The 24267-nt window shown below is 44.4% G+C and overlaps 1 protein-coding gene across 1 annotated transcript in view; it reads left to right on the top strand.

Moving 5' to 3' along the window:
- The window catches only part of PITPNC1 (phosphatidylinositol transfer protein cytoplasmic 1), a 265101-nt gene that overhangs the window by 152155 nt on the left and 88679 nt on the right, over nucleotides 1–24267 (top strand). The window contains exons 3-4 of the mRNA XM_060081471.1: nucleotides 94–182; nucleotides 1215–1222. Coding sequence (XP_059937454.1) covers nucleotides 94–182; nucleotides 1215–1222 — 97 coding nt within the window. The remainder of the gene's footprint in view (nucleotides 1–93; nucleotides 183–1214; nucleotides 1223–24267) is intronic.

Genomic DNA, 24267 nt, shown 5'->3' with positions numbered 1-24267 from the left:
TCTAGCAGTCAGTTTCTCCGGAAAGATATGGTAGCGGGGTGAGGCCCTGGACAGACTCTAATTGTCTTTTTTTCTTTCTTTCTTTCGTCTTAGCAAACTGCCTAGTTGGGCTAGAGCTGTTGTTCCCAAGATATTTTATGTTACAGAGAAGGCATGGAACTATTATCCCTACACAATTACAGGTAAGTCCTTGTACACCCAGTATGTTGCATGTATCCGTGCAAGGACATAGGAGGATTCAGATTTCACTGACTGAAGGTGCATTATCCAAGCAGGGACTGGTGGGAACGCTGTGATATCTCCCTGACCCTTTGCCTCCATACTTTTAGGTCAGCACTCTTCCTAGTAGGGGTTTGGGGGGCTTAAGCTAAACTATTCCATCTTCCTTCTTAAAGTGATTATAGTAAATAACATATGGAGAAGAAAAGGGAAACTTTTTAGTGACATTTCTAGAGATTTCATGATCCTTATTTCTCCCTCTTTTCTCAGTAATCCCCAAATAATGTTGAGTTGGGTTTTTCATAAACAAGTTGTTTATTTTGACTTGTTTGCTTTACACACGCCCCCACCCCACCCCCGCAAAACAAAACCTGACTATAATTTATATAAAAGGTTCTGTTGGGTCTCTCTGCTCCAAACCACTTCCTCTGCAATAGGATAATATGAAAATCACTTTCTTCCTCACTTGTGGAGTGATAATAACACTCAGTGTTGGTACTGAACTAGACACTGTGGCCAAAAATTTAGAAGGTTAGGTTCCTGCCCTCGAACACATGAAAATTCAAGATCCCATTTGAATGTCATCCTAACAAGGTCTTCTTATTGGTTTTAAAAGCTGATTTTCCACTTAAAAGATTTCCTTTGTGGTTAATGAAATGCTCTACTGGAATTATTAGTCTTTAATTCTGCTTTTCTAAGGCCAACCCTTTGGTTTTTAATTAGCCACAAACCTATAGGCTAATTGAATCTTATCTTACACTCCTTATCTACCCAACCACAGAAGTATGTGAAAGAGTTTTGAGAGCAAACATGGAGACACTTAGTATTTATGAAGGTTTAATCCTCGGAAGGTTTCTTTACCACATTTTTAATAATTATAATTCAACAATATTTATTAGTTCTGTGGTTTTATATTGCATATAAGTGTGGTCTAAATCATCCTTTTCTCTCTCTTTTTTCTTTTCCCTCTTGTCCAAATGAACATCTGGGACCAGAATACACAGTAAGTGTCACTTAATCATTTTAAAATATTCAGCCTAAGATCAGTGGAGTAATTGGAACTTCCCTTGTGCTTCTCATCTTATCAATGTAATAAAAAAAAAAAGGAATAATTCAGAATCAGAAATATTTAAATGTAGGCTATTATATAGTTATATATAATGCAATAATTTGAATGTTCTCATTTGTTCAAGAGTATGAATGTTAATTTAAAATACCTTTACATAATTAACTTTTGCTTGTATTTTTAAATAGCTTGACGGCTCTACTTGTGATAGTTCACTGTAATAGAACAGTTTCTAGCAATGTGGTATTCAAGAGATGGTGGTAGTTATCAATGGAAGGTGAGGCTTTCCCTTATAGTCTGTGACCTGATCCCTCATAGAAAGACCTTGAAACGAAAGGTCAAACTATTGACGTACGTTCAAACTATTTTACTCAGATTGGACAGTCTCGGTGGCTTGATAAAGTCGTTTAATTTCTACCTGTCCTAAGAGCCTGTAGAGTCATTACTTACACTAAAAAAAAAAAAATGTCTATAAGGTCATTGTGTTGTGGTATTTTCATTTGGATCATTTTCCCCAATGACAAACAGGTCAAACTGTCATAAGAAGAAAATGGTTAACTGAGCTGTGATGGAGTTGAGTTTTTAGTCTTAATCAAAACAGCCAAAGGGGAGAGAGATGGTGAGAACTACATGGAGAAAAATGACTCCTCATGTCCTTGGTATGAGCATGGTACATACATGGCACATAGTAGATTCTCAATGAATAGTTATTGAATGACAGAAGGAATGCATGGGTCAAAGGTAGATGGGTAGTCCCAAAAGATACGAAAGTGTCACCTGCTTTGGAGTCAGGTGGGCCTGAATATCCTCTGGTTCTTACTGGCTAAAGTTCTTAAGTAAATGACCCACAACTGCCAGTTCTTGAACTCATGCTGGTCCATTACTGTGTTCTCACCCATCCTTTGCAAAATGAAAGAAAAAAAAAAGGTTTTCATAAAATTAAATTTATTCCACTTAAAGGACTGTTGATAATTAGAACCATCATTCTTGGGTATTAAAATGTCTTTTCTTTTATGAAATGAAGGAATATATATAGCACCCTCCCCAGTGTCCCTATCTTTGGGGGAAAAAAGGCAGTTCTATGGCAAAATACAATCTTTACAATTTAGAGGTCAGAGAAACACTGTTCTAGAACAAGGAGCTTAACTTCTATGAACCTAAGTTTCTTCATCTCTAAAACTGGGATATTCCCTTTTTCATAGAGCTATTAGTAGTAAGATTCAATGATCTAACACAGGGGTTAGGAGACTTTTTCTGTAAAGGGTCATATAGTAAATATTTTCTGCTCTGTGGGCCAAACAGTCTCTGTCTCTGAGAAAGCAGCCAGAGATGATATGTAGAGATATGGGCTTGGTCCTGTTTACCCAGGCAGTAGGCTGCATTTGGCCCCCAGGCTATAGTTTATCAACCCCTGATCTAATGTATGGAAAACTGTTAGCATGTTGCCTATAAATAGCAGGCAATTAAGTGGTTCCCTGACAACACTCCCCAGCCCCATCAATTGCAGCGTCTTCAAGAGGAAGACTTCTCGGAATCTTTTGAATCCCGCCTCCATTAACAATCATGCAGATTAATTCCTTTTAAGCCTCCATTTCCTCATCTGTAAGAGGGGAAAATATGATAACTTTCCCGTGGGGGTGATATGAAGATTATATCAAATAATCCACATGAAACCTCAGCCTAGTCCTTGGTACATGGTAAATCCTCAATATTCATGGTAAATCCTTCGTTATTATTATATATCATACAGTGCTGGAAGCTGCCATCATTAAAATGGAAGTTCTATGGACAAATAAATGGGTCTATATCTTGGTGCCCCTCAGTGCAGTCTGGGCTCGTTAGACTGGACGGTACTAATTTTCTAGGATTTAATTTGATTTTATTGATAGCTGATGTTACCCCATTTCCCACGTCTCCCAAAGCTTGTGCGTGGACTTTTCATTTGAAATGTAATCCATAGTTGCAAGGCCAAAAGAATACTTGTCCCTATAACTTTGCAAAGGCAGTTATTTGCTGCCTTAGAATTGGGTCACCTTGACTTGACCCGAAACTGATGGTACTTATTCTCCATAAATTCATGACACTGCTGTGAAATATGGGGGTGATTAACAGAGAAATGAAGTCTGGAAAATGTTTAGTGGTAGTGTGCTCATTTTTTAAGACTATGTATTAAAGTACTGAAAACAGAAGGCGACAGAATGGAAACCATGGTTCCTGACAAAGCCATCCCCACAGGGACGCACCTCCCATGGAAGCCTTTCCCGCCAGTCTCCATCACCATGAACCCTGGTCTCTTGTGCCCACCTCTGTGCAGGCCATGGAGGATTTCTGAGGGGCTCATAGCCTTTACTTCTGCCCAGCCTCTGCCCCACGGTACTGCTGCAGTTCTAATCGTACAGTTCAGACTTTTAAAGGGACACAAATTATTTCTGCTTGAGGAAATTTGGAGACAAAACATGAAGAAGTTAGAGTTGTATAGTCTCATACTCAGCCCCTTCTGACTCTTTAAGTATTACTTGATTTCCTCCACGCCCTCACGTTTTTGGTCAGTTCCTCCCTAATGTAATCCTTGGGGTAGTTCCCTAGAGCTGCCATAACAAAGTGTCACAAATTGGGTGGCTTAAAACAACAGAAATTTATTGTCTTACAGTTCTGGAGGCTGAAAGTCTAAATCAGGTTGTCGGCGGGCAATGCTCTCTCTGCAACCTGTAGGGAAGGAATCCCTCTTTGCCTCTTTCTAGCTTCTGGTGGCCTCTGGCATTCCTTGGCTTGCGGGAGCACCACTCCAATCTCTGCCTCCGTTTTCACATAGCTGTCTTCCCTCTGTGTGTGTCTGTATCTTCACATGGCATCCTCTTCACTGTATCTCTCTCTTCTTCTTATAAGGACATCAGTCATATTGGATTAAGGACCTGCCTTATGCCAGTTTGACCTCATCTTAACTAATTACATCTGTGATGACCCTAATTCCCAGTAAGATCACATTCTGAGGAACTGGGGTTAGGAATTCAACATATATTTAGTGGGGACCCAATTCAACCCATAACATCATCTTTCAATTTTAGGTTAACAGTAATTTATTACTGAGCACCAACAATGTGTAAAGCATCATGCTAGATGCTAGGCTTCATTAAGCAATAACCCCTGCCCTTTAGGAAGTCACAGTCTGGTGGGAAATAGTTAGACATTCCAGTCAAAACCTGGGAGTCATCTGCAAGTCCTGGAGTTTTCTGGAGGCAAGATGGGACAGGCCATCACACAGCTCAGGGGACAGGCTGGCACTCAGACCTGGATGAGCTCTGAGCTGGGCTAACAGCAGAGGTTCAGACCAGAGGGCAGAATGAACGGCACTGGGAATCTGGGCAGAATGAATGGCACTGGGCATCCAGCCAGAAAAGCGATTGCAATGTGAGAGGGAAAGCCCTGGCCCCTGCACTGGGGCCGTGAGCTTCAGAGACAGGACTAGAGTCCTCAAAAAGATATACAGGTGAGAACAGGACACAGCCCTCTTACACAGGTTACTTGGTCATGAGATGCTGGGCTGATAAAGTTGCCAGCTTTAGCAAGTAAAAATGCAGGATGTCCAGTTAAGTTTGAATTGTCAGATTAATAGCAAGTAATTTTTAGTATAAGTATGTCTCAAATATTGCATGGGCTATACTTATACTAAAAGAGGGCTCATCGCATGTTTTTTTCAATTTATTTATTTATTTATTTATTTTTATTATTATTTTTTTTTTTTTTGCGGTATGCGGGCCTCTCACTGTTGTGGCCTCCCCCGTTGCGGAGCACAGGCTCCGGACGCGCAGGCTCCGGACACGCAGGCTCAGCGGCCATGGCTCACGGGCCCAGCCGCTCCGCGGCATATGGGATCCTCCCAGACCGGGGCACGAACCCGTATCCCCTGCATCGGCAGGCGGACTCTCAACCACTTGCGCCACCAGGGAGGCCCTCAATTTATTTTTTATTTATTTATTTTTGGCTGTGCTGGGTCTTGTTGCTGCACGCAGGCTTTCTCTAGCTGCAGCGAGCAGGGGCTACTCTTTGTTGCGGTGCACATGCTTCTCATTGTGGCTTCTTCTGTTGCGGAGCACAGGCTCTAGGCACACAGGCTTCAGTAGTTGTAGCATGCAGGCTCAGCAGTTGTGACACAGGGAAGTCCCCTCATCTCATATTTTATCTGGCAAGCCTGTTGGGGGGAGGGGTGACAGTGGGGCAGAACTGGTCTCAGAGACTAATGAACAAAAATCAGATTATAAGAACAGGGGCATATTGGTAGGCCAAGGGAAACGGAGGAGAGAGAATTGTATAAGTCAGGAAACTGTCTTGCAGTTGACATGCCACATTAATGGTGGGGCCAATCACATGATATGTCACAACGTAAGTACTTCCTGCCTCAGTTAGGATTAGCTCAGGAAGTGAAATGGACTGAATGGGACAGAGTAGGGGAAAATAAAGTGAGAGCGGGTGAATGTATAGTTGTCAGTATTTCAAGGAAGACCAGTGCTATGTGTTACAATCGAAGTGCAAACAGAGGATTGCGCAAAGGAAAGAGAAATTCTGCCTGGGAGAATTGTGGGAAGATTTCTTGGAGCAGGTGGGGTTTGAGCTGGACCTTGGGGAGAGTAGAACTCCCACCTGTAGATACCTGTTCTGTCTTAGTCTGCTTGGGCTACGTCACAAAACACCATAAACTGGGTGGCTTAAACAATAGACATTATTTTTCACAGTTCTGGAGTCTGGGAAGTTCGCAGTCACGGTATCAGCTGGTTCATTTCCTGATGAGAGCTCTCTTCCTGGTTTGCTGACAGTCCTCTTGCTGTGTCCTCACATGGCAGAGAGAGAGCAAAAGCAAGCTCTCTGGTCTCTTCTTATAAGGGCACTAATCCCATCATGAGGGCCCCAACCTCATGACCTCATCTAAACCTCATCACCTCCCAAAGGCCCCATCTCCAAATACCATCACATTTGGGGGTTGGGGCTTCAGCATATGAATGGAGGGGAACAAACATTCAGTCCACCATGTGGTCATTCCAGGCTCAGTGGGCATGTGATGTTGCTGGATCCTGGCTGCCCAGACATGTGGAGGCCAGGTGATGGTAGCTTTGAGTTTCAGGGCAAGGTCTGCATTTAATTCTCCAAAGGGAAGCAACATTGTTCCCGGCTAGTCCACTTTTATTTTCCATCCCAAATATAGCACAGCTTTTCTTTCCATCTCCCCAGTGAGAACCTCTGGGTTTTTTTCTCTCTGGCTGCAGGTGCACACTTTCAGGCCTGCAGTGTTCATTTTGAAGCTGCCTCCCTCCTCCTGACTAGGACTCAGCCGTGTTCTCACGCTCTCTACCCAGGAGGAAGAGCCCACTCTTCTCTCTGACTACAGGGTCTGCTTCCAGGATTTAGGACAGAGGCTTTCAGTTGTCTTCATCTTTTCCCCTGTTTTGAATGCTTTTTCACTGGGCTCTTTATCCACTGATCCTTTCATCCTAAATACCTCTTCTTGATGTCATTCCAAGCCCCATATTTCCTATCTGTGCCCCAAGGCAAAACTTCCCCAAAGCCAAATTCCCAACTGGGGTCACCATACTCCACCCTCCCTCAGGGAGGCAGAGGGGCTCAGTAATACTCCGGACAGGTGTCTTTTCTCATATGATTAGTCCAGAGCATTGTATGTCTATTCCTAGGATCCCCTGGGTCTTATTTCTGACTGTCCAGCTTATTACTGAGACCTCACACTGCCCTCATTTGTGAGAAAATCCAGCTAAGGGAACTTTCTCTTCAGGGTCATCTAGGGCTTCGGTGTTATCACAGTTATTAAGACGTAAAAGCTTTTTCATCACTGTGAGTGACTGTGTGTGTTTAGGATTATGTGGAAATGCCATTTGCCCAGGAAGGGAAAAAAAATATCTTTAGCTCGGTTATAGGAAAAAAAATCTTAAATTGTACAGTAAACAAAGGACAACACAACAGCTATTTTCCAGAGGACAGACCACCTAACCAGTTCTTCAAAACCTGCCGGTTCTTCTGAAGTTTATAAAGTCACAGAGGAAGGTGCCCAAGGAGACTGGCTGCTTTCCAAAGTCGCCGATTTTGTTTTTCTAGGGCTAAAAAAAGGCCTCACTGGAGTATGAACATAGCTCAGCAGCATCAGTTCAACCTCAGTAGTGATGAAGGGGGGAAGGAAAGGCTTTTCTTCTCATTTGTAAGAAGTTGAAAACTCAAGCTATTATAAGTCGATAGCAGTGACCTAGAATATACAGTTGCTGTATATATTTTGCCGCCATGAGCACCCACTCCACCAAAATATCTTTTAATACGAATCCACAGAAGAGGTGATGACAAATGGAGAGCACCCTTCTGTTAGTTGGAAGGGCTACCGTTCCCCAAAGAGAGTAGTGGGCTGTCCAGTGCTACCCAACATTTTAATTATTTAGTTGAAAGAGGTAGAAAAAGTCAACTGTAAGAAACCAGGGAGTAGGAAATGACTCTTGCATGAGAACCTCAAATGGTATTGAGCCACAGTAAGAGATGCATTTGTTCAGTGTTGGGTTAGTCCAGCTGGGGAAGAAAGTCGGGATGCTCACAATTGAGTCGTCAGTAACCCAAGGTGAACTCGGGTTATCTTCCCAGGAGTGGCACTAGGTAGATAGAAGTATTTTTCTGAAAGCAGCTAACTGTCCTGGATAGGAATTTCACTTTCAATCTTGACCTCATCAGCTTCCCCAATAATAGAAAGAGCTGATGGGTGCTGTGTGTACAGACCGACCTCCATTCCTCTCAGGCCTCTCGTCCTTCTTAAGCTCCCCTCCCCCACCTTCCACTGAGTCCCAGCCAAGGGTGGTAGAAACCCCTAAATTGCATAACCAGGAAATAGTTACAAGTCTAGGGCAAATACATTATTACACCTGAACTCTAGGAGTGGTCTTGTTTGGAAGGAAATTAGAAGACAGTCTGGCCATCTCAGCTACTATGTGAGCTAAGATAGAATGGAGGTCCCTAAATATTCCTTTTTTGGCATCATGGAGATGGGGTAATGATGGGAGTTAAGTCTCTGCATCACAGTTAACCCTGAGTATCCGGGGCAGTATGTAATTTGGGGGTGGAGGGGGCAACGGAAGTATCCCTTCTTAGAAATTGGGCCATATGAGCTGGGACCTGTTAGGGACCAGGCCATAGAAACAGTCTTCCAGCTGGGGACGCTGGATGAGCAAGGCACAGGCCATCCTCCCCGAGAAGGTGGTGAAGTCAGGTGAGTCATGGGTCATGGCATGAGGCTGGTGTCGTAGAGTCAGAGCAGCCAAGTTCAGAAGTCTTCCAGGTTCAAAAAAACTTAGACAGAAACAGTCTGGAACCATTTATAACTATCACTAAGGTGGTTCATAGCCAGTTAGGTAAAGGAAACACCGGGTTATACTGATTTTAACACATTTTGTTATTGTAGAATAACAGTATCGTTGTGAATCTCCAAAAGGAGGCTGTAGTATGCAACACTTCCCACACTCTGTTTGTCCATGAGACCTTGGATTTTGCAAAGCCAGTCTTCTAAAACTTAGGGATGCTCCAGAAGCTTCTCTCAGGGTCAGAGCTATTACGTGCCCACTAAATAGACCAGTGGACCAATTCTATTTCAGTAAATGTTACTTTTTTCCTAAATTTTAGTGGGCTAATGTGTTGCCTGGAGATTACTATGACTCAAATACCAGAGGTTTTTTTTTTTTTTTTTTTTTTTTTTTTTTTATGAAGTGTTTCACAGAAATAATCCCCGAGGGTTTGTTTTTTTTTTTTAATAATTCTACAGCATTTCTATTGATTGATTGATTGGTTGGCTGTGTTGGGTCTTCGTTTCTGTGCGAGGGCTCTCTCCAGTTGTGGCAAGCGGGGGACACTCCTAATCGCGGTGCGCGGGCTTCTCACTATCGCGGCCTCTCTTGTTGTGGAGCACAGGCTCCAGGTGCACAGGCTCGGTAGTTGTGGCTCACGGGCCCATTTGCTCTGCAGCATGTGGGATCCTCCCAGACCAGGGCTCGAACCCGTGTCCCCTGCACCGGCAGGCAGACTCTCAACCACTGCACCACCAGGGAAGCCCCAGAGTTTTTTTTGAAGAACTCCCAACTGTAATGATTTTTTTTTAAGAACCAGGTGACACAGAACCTGCAAGTTCTTTACAAGCAAAGTCAATTCTGTTAGGCCAAACAGCCAAGACAGCAGTACATGGGGATGACAGTGAGCTTATGCATTCTGATTTATTTCAGTTTAGAAAATGAACTTGGTTGCATGGGTGAACCAGTTACAAACAAGCTTATTCGCCGAAGTGCCTTTTTCCTTATGCAGGGCTAGGACTTGTCTCCACATCTCAGCAACCCAACTGATTGCTGCCTGGAGAAGACTTTGGAACAGACAGTGTTGTTTGTCCAATTTATCCCAGTTCCATTTGCTCTAGCTGTTCCCAAGCTCTTCTTTGTACATCAAAGAAAATTAATTCAGCCATTTTGGTGGGGGGGAGAGCAGAAGCTAACATATGCTTCTCTACCATAATGTAGCTTTTAAAGTTATTTGCATTTTTTAAAAATTGAAGTATAGTTGATTTACAATGTTGTGTTAGTTTCAGGTATACAGCAAAATGATTGTTATACATATATCTGTATATTTGTTTTCAGATTCTTTTCTATTATAGGTTATTACAAGATATTGAATGTAGTTCCCTGTGCTATACAGTAGGACCTTGTCATTTATCTTTTTTTTTTTTTTTTTTTTTTTTTGTGATACGCGGGCCTCTCACTATTGTGGCCTCTCCCGTTGCGGAGCACAGGCTCCAGACGCGCAGGCTCAGCGGCCATGGCTCACAGGCCCAGCTGCTCCGCGGCATGTGGGATCTTCCCGGACCGGGGCACGAACCCGTGTCCCCTGCATCGGCAGGCGGACTCTCAACCACTGCGCCACCAGGGAAGCCCTATCTATTTTATATATACTATTGTGTATCTATTAATCCCAAACTCCTAATTTATCCTCCCCCACCGCGCCTTTCCCTTTTGGTAACCGTAAGTTTGTTTTCTATGTCTGTGAGTCTGTTTCTGTTTTGTAAATAACTTCATTTGTATCTTTTTTACATTCCACATATAAGCGATATCATATGATATTTGTCTTTCTCTGACTTACTTCACTTAGTATGATAATCTCTAGGTCCATGTTTGCATCTTTTTAAACACTGCTAAGAATGACTTTGCAGAGGATAATCACCAAAGAAAAAATATTTGTTTAAAGGCATTTTCAATAGAAGATTTCCCTAAGAAGTGCTCCTTTCCTTCTTTTCTATTTTCTACTTATACTGAAAATTAGATTTCTCTTCTACAATTTATTGATACCTATGGAGTTGTGTTCAGTTTAAGTTGGTGAGATCAAAGTAATACAACCTGGAAGATTTTGTGGGACAGCTTTCTTTCTGCAAAAATAAAATAAAACACATATAAATATGGATATACTGAAATAGTACATTTCAGTGATTAAATAAAGTGAATGCAAGTTGCCCCCATGTCTTTCAACTTTTCTAGTCACTAAGATACTCAGAACTACATGATAGTATGTGTTTAAGTGAGGAATTTGCCCAGTTGGTTAAGAGGGGTGATTCTTGCCAATTTTAACTGAGAAGACTTGTAATCTGGAAGTTTCCTCCCTGGTCATATGCCAGCCTATATTTGGGAGTCACTGATTCATTCCAATCTCTCTTATTTACATGCAGTTCTTTTTCATTTGACGTATTCCGCCTGCTCCTTCACTCCTTGTCCTGCCTCTGTCATGTGTAGCTATTGGTATTCACAAGCATCCTGTGCTTATTTCTGCCTTGGCAGGTCCAGCTCTAGATTGGATGAGCCTGAATTTAGTTTCCCTCCTCAATTTTCATAGAAGCGCCAGTAGCAGACAATGCCCCATTGAGAAAACATACTTTCATTCATGCATTTGCTTTTTCTCCCTCCTGGCCTCGCTTCTCCAGTGAGTGGCTGTTACTCAGCATGTCAGAAGAGGGACGAGGCTTCATCAATGGAGGAACTAATGAATGAACAGAAGCCTCAGTGTAGGGTGCAGGCTGGTGAGAAGCAGCGGAGAGGCTGTTGTTCATTTCCTCACAGTGGACTGGGATACAAACAGCTGTTTCCTGCTGTATTTCCATGCTCTGCCTTCTACACACTGCCTTCCTCTCACCCTCCCCCACTTCTCTTTCAGGCCCTACCGCTCCTCTTGGCCACATTTTTCTTCCAATGCAGCCTGTATTTGGGAAATCACTCTCTGATTCATCCTCATCTTTATTATTTACATGTGATTCCTTTTTGCCTTCTCTTTGCTTTAAAAGTCTTCCACTTTTTTTCCCCACTTGGGTTCCTCATCTCATTTTTCTGGACCGATCTTCTTTGCAATTTTTTTCCAACTATCCTGTCTCTAGGACCACCCACCCAGATGTATAAAATCATATGTGACCCTCGGAACCCAGAACAGACAAGGAAGCCCAGATATCTCCCCTTCTTCCCTTTGCATCTTTCCCTGAAGGATGACTGAGATTCTGAGTAGATGCGGGACAACCAGACATACACCTTCTTGAAATTGTTGTGTCTATTGCAGATTTTCTATGCACAAAAGTATATATATATATATATTACCTTCCAACTGTGGGGCAAATTTTCTGTCCAAATGGATAAAATTTTTCTGATGAAAAATAAAGAAAGTCGAAAGGTACTTTAAAATCTAGGTTGTCTACTGCCTCTACATACAGATTCACCACCCACAGTCTCCTGTTTTACAAACAGCACAGGCTCCAGCCCCAGATTCCTAGAAGGTAATAAATCCTAAACTCTACACCTATTTCACCAGGTTCACTGGAACATTCTGGATGTAAGTCTTCTGTTAGTGACAGGAGGAAGCATTTGCAAAGCCAGTTTTATTAAGGATCCCACCTCAAGCTGAAATTCCCTCTATGGCTTTGGAGTGCATTTAATATGATAAGATAGAATATAGTACCAGGGAATCGATGTCTTCCGTGGGGTTCCATTAGAGAGAAGGTCAAGTCTGTATAGAGTTTTATGTTCATTGACAGGAGGGAACGCATGTTGCTTGCAGTCAGAACAAGATGGTCAGAGAGGAATGCATTGAATTCCAGATAAAAGCTAAAAGGAAATGATCTTTTTTTTTTAATGTTTATTTATTTATTTGGCCACGCTGGGTCTTAATTGTGGCACGCGGGATCTTCGTTGTCGCATGCGGGCTCTTAGTTGCGACCTGTGGGATCTAGTTCCCTAACCAGGGATCGAACCCGGCCCCCCTGCATTGGGAGCACGGAGTCTTAATCACTGTACCACCAGGGAAGTCCTAAAAGGAAATGATCTTTTAAAAGCCTATAAATACTTCATCTACCCCAAGCCAGCTTCTCAACTCTTCCATTTAATTTTCTTGACTCCAAGCCTCCTTGTAAAGTGTTGCTCTCAGACATGGAAGGATTCCGGCTGCTAACCAGAAATAAAGCATCGAATTATTGGGCTCAATCAGCGGTTTTCAAACTTTTCTTATTTGGTCCAGGAAGTTCCAAGGACATGCCTCACTGGCCACCACGACCCTGCATAACATTTTATTTGTTTTTTTGTTTTGTTTTGTTTTTTTTAAAACAAAACATTTTACCATTTTATTTTATTTATTTATTTTATAAATTTATTTATTTATTCATTTATTTTTGGCTTCATTGGGTCTTTGTCGCTGTGCGCAGGCTTTCTCTAGTTGCGGAGAACGGGAGCTACTCTTCGTTGCAGTGCGCGGGCTTCTCATTGCGGTGGCTTCTCTTGTTGTGGAGCATGGGCTCTAGGTGCGCGGGCTTCAGTAGTTGCGGCACGTGGGCTCCTTAGTTGCAGCACACGGGCTCCCCAGTTGCGGCACTCAGACTCCTCAGTTGTGGCATGAGAACTCTTAGTTGCGGCATGCATATGAGATCTAGTTCCCTGACCAGGGATCAAACACCCGGGCCCCCTGCATTGGGAGTGCAGAGTCTTATCCACTGCGCCACCAGGGAAGTCCCATGAATTTCTTAAATGAATATTTCCCCAGTTTATCTTTCGGGTACCTCCTGTTTTTCCTTCTTTGGGCTTGTTTAAGAGAGGCACATCTCTCATTGAATGGATGCACATGGACATATTTTCTTTGCTCTCAGTGGCCACAGGGCATGCTGAGGGGCCTTAGCCACCATCACCCCCAACTGAGCACTCAACTCCACTGGAAACAGACGTGTGCTTTCCTAATACTCAACAGGCAGCAGGATGTGGAGTCATGAGCTTGAACTCAGAGCCAGACAGCCTGAGTTGAATCCATCCCAGCTCTATCATGTAAATGTTATGATTTGGGGCATGCTACACAACCTTTCCCTGCCTTTGTTTCCTTATCTGTAAAATGGGGGTAACAGTAGTATATCCCTCATAGAGTCATATGAGGGTTATGGAGTTAATAGATTAATTATTATATACCACATACTTGGAAGAGTGCCTGCTGATAGTACAGTATCCATACTATTGTCATTTTTACCTCAGTATTGAGTCATGTCTGTGTGTCTCAGTTGGACATGAGGAATGGTTACCTGGGATCATCATTTTGACCCAAAGCTATTTCAGAACTTTCTGCGATTAAGAAACACTGGGCACTTATAAGTGCTGCAAGGATGTGGAGAACCTGGCACCCTCAGACACTACTGGTGGGGATGCAAAATGGTGCAGCCATTTTGGAAAACCATCTGGCAGTTCCTCAAAAAGTTAAACGTAGAGGTACCATATGACCAGCAATTCCACTCTAAGTGTATACCCAAGAGAAATAAAAACATATGTTCACACAAAAACATCTACAAGAATGTCCATGGCAGCATTATTCATAATAACCAAAAACTGGAAGAAAATGTCCATCAGTTGATGAATGGGTAAGTTAAATATGGTGTGTCCATACAATGGAATATTATTCTGCCATAAAAAATGATGCTAAGTGAGAGAATCCAAACACAAAAGACCACATATTATATGATTCCATTTGTATGAAATGTCCAGAATAGACAAGTCAGAGACAGAAAGTAGCTTAGTGGTTTCTTCAGGCATGGGGTAAGGGGGAGGTGGGAGTGACTGCTAATGGGCACAGGGCTTCTGTTTAGGGTGATGAAATGTTTTAAACTCAGATCGTGGTGATGGCTGCACAACTCTGTGAACAGACTAAGAAACACTGATCTGTACACTTGGAAATGGGTGAATAATATGGGATGTGAATAACGTTATTTTATTTATTTTTTTATTTTATTTATTTATTTTTTTTTTTGTGGTACGCGGGTCTCTCACTGTTGTGGCCTCTCCCATTGAGGAGTACAGGCTCCGGACGTGCAGGCTCAGCGGCCATGGCTCACGGGCCCAGCCGCTCCGCGGCATGTGGGATCTTCCCGGACCGGGGCACGAACCCGTGTCCCCTGCATCGGCAGGCGGACTCTCAACCACTGCGCCACCAGGGAAGCCCCGAATAACGTTATTTTAAAAAGAAAAATCAAGTTCTAGGTTCAGGTGTGGGCTCTGGGACTCCACCAACTTTCTGAAAGCAAGTCATTAGGAGAGGAGCCTGGGATCTGTTTTTAACAAGCCCACCAGGGCCTCCCTGGTGGCGCAGTGGTTAAGAGTCCGCCTGCCGATGCAGGGGATACGGGTTCGTGCCCCGGTCTGGGAGGATCCCATATGCCGCAGAGCGGCTGGGCCCGTGAGCCATGGCCGCTGGGCCTGCGCATCCGGAGCCTGTGCTCCGCAACGGGAGAGGCCACAACAGTGAGAGGCCCGCATACCGCAAAAAGAAAAAAAAAAAAAAACTCATAACAAGCCCACCAGATGAAGCATCATTAAGTAAGTTTTTGAAACATACTGTTAGAATATGATTCTTACTTTACGGGTATGGGGAGGGATTAGTACCCTTTAGCTTACAGTTTTCACCATGTGCTAGGTGCTATGGTGGGTATAGTATGATAATGATGATCATCAAAGTGGATGGTGCAGTTCTTCCAGAAGTTTCGCCACTGCATGTTTTTGAAGTGCAGAGCCCCCAGAGAGCCTCAGACTTGTCTCCCTGGCCCATTCTCTGCAGCCACCATCCCCTCTCGCCCTAGGCAGGTGTGGAAACTGCAGCCAGCACCACCCAGAAACTGACTGTGAAATTCCCAGTGCACTTGCACCTTTCTCTTTAAGACTTGCTTACATTCAGTTTCCTTCTCTTAAGTGTTTCTTATTGCCATAGCAACCCTAATCAATCACTGGACTAAAAATATCTCTTTCATTTTTCCAAAGCATGGCTGTAGTGAATTGTAAATTCAGCTCTGCCATGTATTTTGCATATGCTACTTTCCTTTCCCAACACTGAACCTGGGTGTGCCTGTGTCTGGAAATTATGCTTGCAGGGGCCCAGGTACTTCACTCGTCTTTCCTGGCATTCTTCTTCCCGACTGCAGATTCTCCCATCACTTCCAGTACATAGAAGTACACTACATGTGTTTAATCTTCAACAGAGAACATTGCTTTTCTGCACATTCGGTTTTAGGTGCTGGAGATTTCACAGGTACCCGATGATCACTTTGCAGTAAGAGGTTCATTCCAGTGGATAACATTGTGTTTGAAAGGCAAATTAAAGATGCTCAGATACTGGCTACAAAGGAAGTTGGTCCTGGTAGGGATCAGATGAAAGCAGTACTAGTGAGACTCTTCTGGCTTGGGAGGATCTAAGCTAGAAAACCAAAGAGGAGATGATAGGAGATCTTTTGCCTTTTTTATCTGATTTCTCCATGACACCAGTGTTATTTTTAGAGGATTAGGGACAAAATAAACCCTGGGTCTAATAAAGTGAATATTTGTTATGATTCTCCTGGCCAAGCTGCTTTTCTAGTTAACAAGAGAGAGAAAAAGATTTTTCATGAGAGAGAAGGTTCCAGATCTTGAATGGGCCCAGGGGAGGAAGGAGGGCAGGGAGGGGCCGAAATGACTCATGACGTCCCCCAGGCTCCGGGGGATGAGGGCGTTTCATGGCCCCTCTCCCTGCTTCATTTCACTGCTCTGGAGTCACTGGCCCAACCCTCTGCCTGTAAGCAGGCTCATCTCATGGGACCCCCTGGGGTTCCCAAATGTTGTTTTTTGATGCTATTTCTTAACTTTTCTGAGCCTCGGTTTTTAAAATAAGGCTGAGTGAACCAACAGGCACAAAACCTTTAGATCTAGGAAAGAAGAAAGTTCACTGAGATTCTGGTAGTATTCTTGTTTCCCTACGTGTAGTTGGCAGGGGATCAAGGAAATCTGAGAAGAGGTGAGGGGAGAGGGCCCCTGTGCAGAAAGAGGAGCTGCTAGGCCTTTAGGTAAAGGAGGACAGTAAGAGGATGGACCTGGAAGATGTGATGACACGTCCTCAAAACACAGCAGGTCAGGGGTCACAGCAAGGCTGGAGGAACCCAAGCCTGCTCTGTGGCTTGGCCACCATCCATGTCATTGGAAGGACCGGTCAGGTGTTGTGTTGCCACCACTTCAGCAAACCCACAACCTCCCAGGACATCCTTGCACATACACAGTGGAAGGGTCCCCCTACAGACATACCAGCTCTATTTACTCTCCATATAGTCTGTGGGATTTCATGGGGAGGGGTACAACGGGGTGGGCCAACATTTCTCTAGTGTCTGTTCAGCCAGATACCGCCTGGCCTTGGACATTTGTTATCTCACCCCACAGCTGTGAGGTTGGTATTGTATCCATTTTACAGATGAGAAAACTGAAGCTCAGGGTGATTAAGGAATTTGCCCAAAGTCTCAGTTTGTGTGAAAAGAAGTTGGCGTTTGAATTAAAGGCTGTCTCATTCCAAAACCTGCATTCTTTCTCCTGAACAGCACTACTCGCTCCCTGTGGGCTAGGTGCACGCTGCTGCATCTGGACACCAGTCAATGGCAAGTTTTGTGGCATCAGTTCCTAGTAAATATTGCCCTGGGCAATAAGTAGTGGCCATTGACAAAGTGGATGACATCACAGGTGAAACAAATAAGAAAGAGTACAGATTTCCCGTCCCATTTCCCTATATACGTCCAAACCTCAAAGTCAGTGATACTTTACTCACATGAGAACCAAATGGGTGATTTGGCAGGGAAGCAATGGTTGGATTCTTGAGGTTTGGTATTATATTGGTTTTCTATTGCTATATAATAAATTTCCCACAAACTTAGTTACTTAAAACATCACACATTCATTTTCTCAGAGTTTTCACTGGGGCTCAGGTTAGCTGGGTCCTTGGTTCAGAGTCTCAGTCAGGTTGAAATCAAGGTCTCAGCCACAGTTCCAATCTCATCTGAGGCTCAGGGTCCTCTTCCAGGCTCTCTGGTTGTTGGCAGGATTCTGTTCCTTGCGGTTGTAGGGCTGAAGTCTGGTTTTCTAGTTCGCTGGCCTCCAGGGGTCTCTCTTTGCTCCTAGAGGCCTCCCTCAGGTTCTAGCCACGTGGCCCTCTCAGGATATGGCCGCTTACTTCCTCAAAATCAACCTGCTTCTTCTAAAAGGAAGTCTTATATAATGTAACATAATCTGATCACCTTTGTAATCTAATCAGAAGAGCAACTATCCCATCATATTCACAGGTCTTGTCTACACTTAAGGGGAGGGATTATACAAAGTGTGCAAGATTATACCAGGGGCTGGGAATCTTGGAGACCATCTTAGAATTCTGTCTACCTTGGGTATTTTAAATTTATTTATTTATTTTTGGCTGCATTGGGTCTTTGTTGCTGCACGGGCTTTCTCTAGTTGCGGCGAGCACGGGCTACTCTTCGTTGCGGTGTGCAGCCTTCTCATTGCGGTGGCTTCTCTTGTTGCAGAGCACGGGCTCTAGGCACGTGGGCTTCAGTAGTTGTGACACACGGGCTCAGTGGTTGTGGCTCTCGACCTCTAGAGCGCAGGCTCAGTAGTTGTGGCGCACAGGCTTAGTTGCTCTGTGGCATGTGGGATCTTCCCAGACCAGGGATCAAACCTGTGACCCCTGCATTGGCTGGCGGATTCTTAACCACTGAGCCACCAGGGAGGTCCCTACCTTGGGTATTTTAGCCTTTCCTCCACGTTGCTATGGGCCAAATGGAACTTTAAGCCTTCAGTGTTCCCAAATGACATGGAGAGCATAAGAGTCCTCTGAATCCCTTGGACATCTTCCAGTTTTAGCCAGTTGGTGACACTCCTGATGTCTCTCTTCTTGCATCATGTAACAGTTTGGTTGTGTCAGGATTCCCAACTTTTTTTCTGCTCCTACACTCTGACAGTTCCCTCAGTGATATGGAATCCCCCTCACCCTAGGAAATGTGTCAGAATCTTTAGGGGCTGGCATACATTTTGAGAAAGTCCAGGGTTGGAAGATGGGGTGCTCCCTTCTCCACCCACTGGATATTTGAGAATGACTAGGTTAGATGGTATCTTCCCAGCTGGAGCAAAGCCCTTTGTCACAGAAAGCAGATTTGAGCAAATTGAAATTAAAGTAGATGCTCTGATGCCTGAATAACTGGAGGGAAAGTGACTTAAGCCATTCCTAATGGCAGTGGGGAGTAGGGGAGGGATCCTGGTGTTGGAATAGTATTGGAGCTTATCATCTCGTTGGGGAGCCAGACACACAGACAACTCATTGTGATGATGGAAAAGGAGATAGTGCTGTGACAAAGGAACAAACAGAATGCTACGTGCATACAAGGGATAATCATTCTGAAGTGGTTTGAGATGGCTGATGGGTATAATTTAGGAAGGAAATGTCAGGCTGGGGGAACTGTAGGCATAAAAGCATGGTAGCCAGAAGTGTTCCAGGGAATGGAAAGCGGTCTTCTGTGACTGGCCATGGGATGAATACAGGGCAAAGCCGGAAAGAAGATTTGGGTCAGATACAGAAGACTCCAGATCTTCCCCTTAAGGAGAGAAACTGAGTCAGCAGAACTTGGGGGTTCACTGGATGTGATGAGTGAGTGTAGTGGATGGAATAATGTCTCCCTAAATATTCCTGTCCACTGGAACCTCAAGTGTGACCTTATTTGGAAGTAGGGTCTTTGCAGGTGTAATTACTTAAGGACCTTGAGATGAGAGATGAAATCACACTGGATTTAAGGTGGGCTAAATCCAATAACTTATGTCTTACAAGAAGAGGACACAGAGACACACAGAGGGAAGAAGGTGATTGGAGATAGAGGCAGAGATTGGAGTTGAGCCACAGACCAAGGAGCACCTGGGACCACCAGAAGCTGGAAGAGGCAAGGAAGGATGCTTCCCTAGAGCCTTCAGAGGGAGCACGACATTGCCAACACCTTGATTTCAGACTTACGGCCTCCAGGACTGTGAGAGGTTACATTTCTGTTGTTTTAAGCCACATTCGTGGTAATTTGACAGCCCTGGGAAACTCGTGCAGTGCAGAAGAACATTCGAGTTTGGTATGGACCATTCAAGTTTGGTGGGCCTAGAGGACCCTTGTTGGGGACAGGCAGTGGGCAACTGGACCTGTGACAAGGGCAGTTGGGGTGAAAGATGTCAATTTGGGAGGATTCATAAAAAAGGGTCATGGAAAAGTCAGGAGCAGATGAGATCACCTGGTGCAAGAAAATAGGGTGGAGGGCAGAACCTAAGGGACCACCTTCATTGGAGGAATGGAGGAGGGAAGAGAAGGCTGGGAAGGAGCTGCTGTCGTAGGAGGAATTGCTTCGTCACACAGAACAGTGTAGAGAGCCCTACAGGGCGTGGATGCAGAATCAATTGCTGCTTTGGAAATTCTTTGATCATCAGTCATTTCCATATCATATTGCACTGGTTGAGAAAAAAATGGTAGGAGATGAAAAAGTAGAGCCAGCAAGCATCGACTGTTCTTTTAATAGAGTTTGATTGTGAAGACGAGGAGGAATGGGATTGTTTGTAGATTGAGGAAGAAACATAACTGAGGGAACTTGATGCTTGTTTTTTTTTTAAGAATATGACACTTTGGGGACTTCCCTGGTGGTCCAGTGGTTAAGACTCCACGCTCCCAATGCAGGGGCTCCGGGTTTGATCCCTGGTCAGGGAACTAGGTCATGCGTGCCGCAACTAAAAAGATCCCACACACTGCAACTAAAGATTCCCACATGCCGCAACTAAAAGATCCCACACACAGCAACTAAGACCCGGCATAGCCAAAGAAAGAGAGAGGGAGGGAGGGAGGGAGGAGAGAAGGAAGGAAGGAAGGAAGAAAGAAAGAATGTGATACTTTTCATTTTATTTTTAGACGGTAGAAAGGAAGCAGGGAGAAGATGCAAATAATCAATGAAACAAGTTTCCGGAGAAGAGACTTACATATATTTTTAACCCTGCACCTGTTCTGTGCCAGGCACTGTGCTGGGTTTACCTGAATGATCTCATTTATCTTCTAAGCATGCCTACAGAGTAGGGAAGGATAGTCCCCATTCTGTAAATGAGGAAACAGGCTGGGGATGGGAAAATAATTTGCCCAAGTTGATACATCTCAGGTCTGATGACTCCTATGTCTCAGTTCTGATCATTATATTATTTTTCCATTGGGATAAAGAGGGCAGCATCTTTCTCTGATTCATGAAGAATAAGAAGCATCATAAAGGAATAAGCAGGACTTCACTGGTGGCGCAGTGGTTAAGAATCCGCCTGCCAGTGCAGGGGACATGGGTTCGAGCCCTGGTCCGGGAAGATCCCACATGCCACGGAGCAACTAAGCCCGTGCACCACAACTAATGAGCTTGCACTCTAGAGCCCGCAAGTCACAACTACTGAGCCCGCGTGCGTAGAGCCTATGCTCCGCAACAAGAGAAGCCACCACACTGAGAAGCTCATGCACCGCAACGGAGTAGCACCCGTTCGCCACAACTAGAGAAAGCCCGCGTGCAGCAACAAAGACCCAACACAGCCAAAAATAAAATAAATTAAATAAATAAATTTTTAAAAAAATAAAGGAATAAGCAGAAGATTTGCGACAATGGAAGAGAAGGAAGTTGTAGGTGTTTCTGTCACGTGGTCTGTGTCTTCATTAAACTATGAATCAAAATTATCAACTGCGAGGGAGGAAGAGTGAAACCAGGTGCGGGGTCTTGAGAAGGGAAGAGGGTTTAAGATAACCTCGGTGGTGAGATGCAGTAGGGAGCCAGCCAGGGAGAAAGGAAAAAAGCCTTGCTTAACAGTTCAGACTCGACTAGGATTAGAGGGCTGGATTTTTAGGGACGCTAACCTGCTTGGGGGTAAGCAGGAGTTTATCTCAAGGTGGATAAAAAGATTCTGGCCAGAAAGATTTTAGTGATAGCACTAAAAATGCCCCGAGCCAGAGATACTTCTGATTTTACCATGAGACAGTACACACTCCAAGGCTCCGAGGACCAGCCATCAGCTATCCCGAGGGGATCATCAGTCCCAAACCACTGCTGAAGGAGACAGCACTGACCAGCCTGGAGCTGGCCTGGCTGACCCCGGTCTGCCCACTGCCTTGCGGAAACCAGGTGCACTTCTAGCCTCTGGCAGGGTTGCCATTCTGACATGAAAATAACCTAAGTCCTTGACTCAAAAATAACAACATCTGTTAACTTGCATAAGAGTTTTGCATTTTGTATTTGGGTTTAATACCCAAAGGCTAAAATTCATTTGTTTGACCTTAGTGAAGTGGTTTAGAGATTCAACCGATAAAAACTCCTTGCGGGGTTCCACTCTGACGCACCCAGACCCACCTCCCCACCCTGGACAGCTCTGTTCTCTCGCCACCTTGTACTGTGCACACGTTGGATTTAGCCTCATGAATTATGGGTTAAAAAGGACAAATCGGTTCACCTGAAGCTTGTTATTTTTAAAAGGGTCTCTGCAGGTGTGTGTCCTCAAGTTCACGTGTTGATTGAGAGCTCTGCCGTGGGGCTCTGAGCCACTCCATCTCGATTCACTATGGGAGGCCCCTCCTTGGAGAACTCCCTGGGTCTGGGTGTGAGGGCAGCAGTTGTGCAGTGAGAGGTTTGAGAGGAGACAGCAAAGAAAGTGTTAATGAATGATCGCAGGGCTTCATTCTCCATAAAGGCAATTACTGGGATTGATTGTTTCCATGTTTCCTTAGTCACGTTCAGCTTGCTTGTTTCACTCAGATTAAGACAGATGAACACCGAATGCACACAGGCATGTGATGTCAGAAGAATTATCAGTGGCACATCGAAGGCCTCTGCCTTCTTTCACAGATGCCATTGGGGGGGGTCTCAGCTGGGCTGAAAGGGGATCACGGTCACGATGGGGTGACCGTGTGGGGCGAGGGTGCATGTTGTGGACCTCGGGGTTTTAGATAATGCATTCTCTCTCTTTCCTTCCCGTTTGTGGTATAGTGAGGTGGTTTTCCAACTTAAGCCTGCATCAGCATCCCTGGAGGGCTTGTTAAACACAGATGCCTGGGCTCCATCCCCAGAGTTTCTGATTCACTGGGTCTGACGTTGGCCCCAAGAATTTGCCTTTCTGAGAAGTTCCAGGGTGCTGCTGCTACAGGTTCAGAGATCCCATGCTGAGAACCAGTGGGGTAGTCATCAAGTGCATGGACTCGGGGACCAGGCCACCAGACTTTCAATCCCAGCTCTACTACTCACTACCTATGTGATCATGGGCCATTTACTTAACCTCTCTGTGCCTCCGTTTCCTCATCTTTAACACAGGGCTGATGATAATAGTTCCTACTTCATAGGATGGTGACAAGGAATAAAGGAATTAGAACTTGGAAGCTCTTAGACCAGTGCCAGGTATAGAATATGTGCTCTATGTATGTTGGATAAATAAATAAAGGAGCCAACTTCTTGGACTGTGAGCGTATTGGCCCAAGCCTCACTCCTCCAACACCAGCAGCTCCCAGTGGAGTTGCTAGGTCGTTTTAGCCAGTAGTCTTCAATCCCATCTCTGGTGGTAGAGAAGGTGAATGCTCTGCTCAGTGCCAGCAGGAGGAAGGCTACATCGACATCCATCAAAATCCTCTTCTCAAGCTACGCTAACCCTTATAGTCTACTGAATACATAGAATGGGCTCAAGGAGATGGGGATGCCAGGATGGTGTGCATTTGGGGTTTTTGTCCCCTGTGCTGACAAAAAGAGAGGCCGCCTTTTACGTCAAGTTCAGCTGCAGCCTCATACTGATTTGCTGCCCTCTGTGCAAAGTTGGCTTGATGCCCAGCACTGTTACGTTTTATGCACATGATTTTATTTAACCCTCACAATGTCACTGTTAAGTAATCATTATTTTACCTGTTTCAATATTGCTGGGGTTCAGACAAGTTCAGTGACTTGTCCAAAGTCACATGGCTATCAAGTGATAAATCCAAAACTAAAACCATGTCTGTCTGACTTCAGTAATTGATAATCTTTATTTTTTTACACCAAATTCTAGATATTTTATTCAAGAGTAAAAAGACAGAAAACAAACACACACACATTCCACCCTGTGTTAGGCAGAATAATGGCTCCCTAAAGATGTATATGTTCAAATTGCTGGAACCTGAATTAAGATTGCACATGGAATGAAGGTTGCTAATTAACTGACTTTACCTTGGAAAGATTATCCTGGGTCATCTGGGTAGGCCTAAGTAACTTATAATCTTAAAGCTCTACGCTACCGCCTCTAGCTTTATATGAATATGTACATCATGGTTAAGGCTGGTTCCCAGGCATCCAGCAGTGGCAGCTACTCCCTGAAGTGAAGCACCCTGGAACTGGAATTGTCTCTGTTCCAGGGGGTTGCTCTTCTAAAGCCTGTGGTCGGACTCATAAAGCATATTCTTTTTGGAAATATCCTCTTCGGCGACTTGCCTGATTGCTTAGTTATTCCCTCTGGCCTGACTCCTGGATGAAATCGTGTTCACGTTGCCAAAAAGGTGGCTTTCCTTGCATACGGACATGGACCTAGTATCTTAACATTTCTGATCGTGGACAGTGCTCACAACCAAACGGTCAGGAGAGCAGC

This window comes from Mesoplodon densirostris, chromosome 18, assembly GCF_025265405.1.
Source record: "Mesoplodon densirostris isolate mMesDen1 chromosome 18, mMesDen1 primary haplotype, whole genome shotgun sequence".
NCBI classification, from domain to species: domain Eukaryota; kingdom Metazoa; phylum Chordata; class Mammalia; order Artiodactyla; family Ziphiidae; genus Mesoplodon; species Mesoplodon densirostris.
The sequence above is the reverse complement of the archived record's forward strand: the minus strand, read 5'-3'. Positions and strand labels throughout refer to the sequence as shown.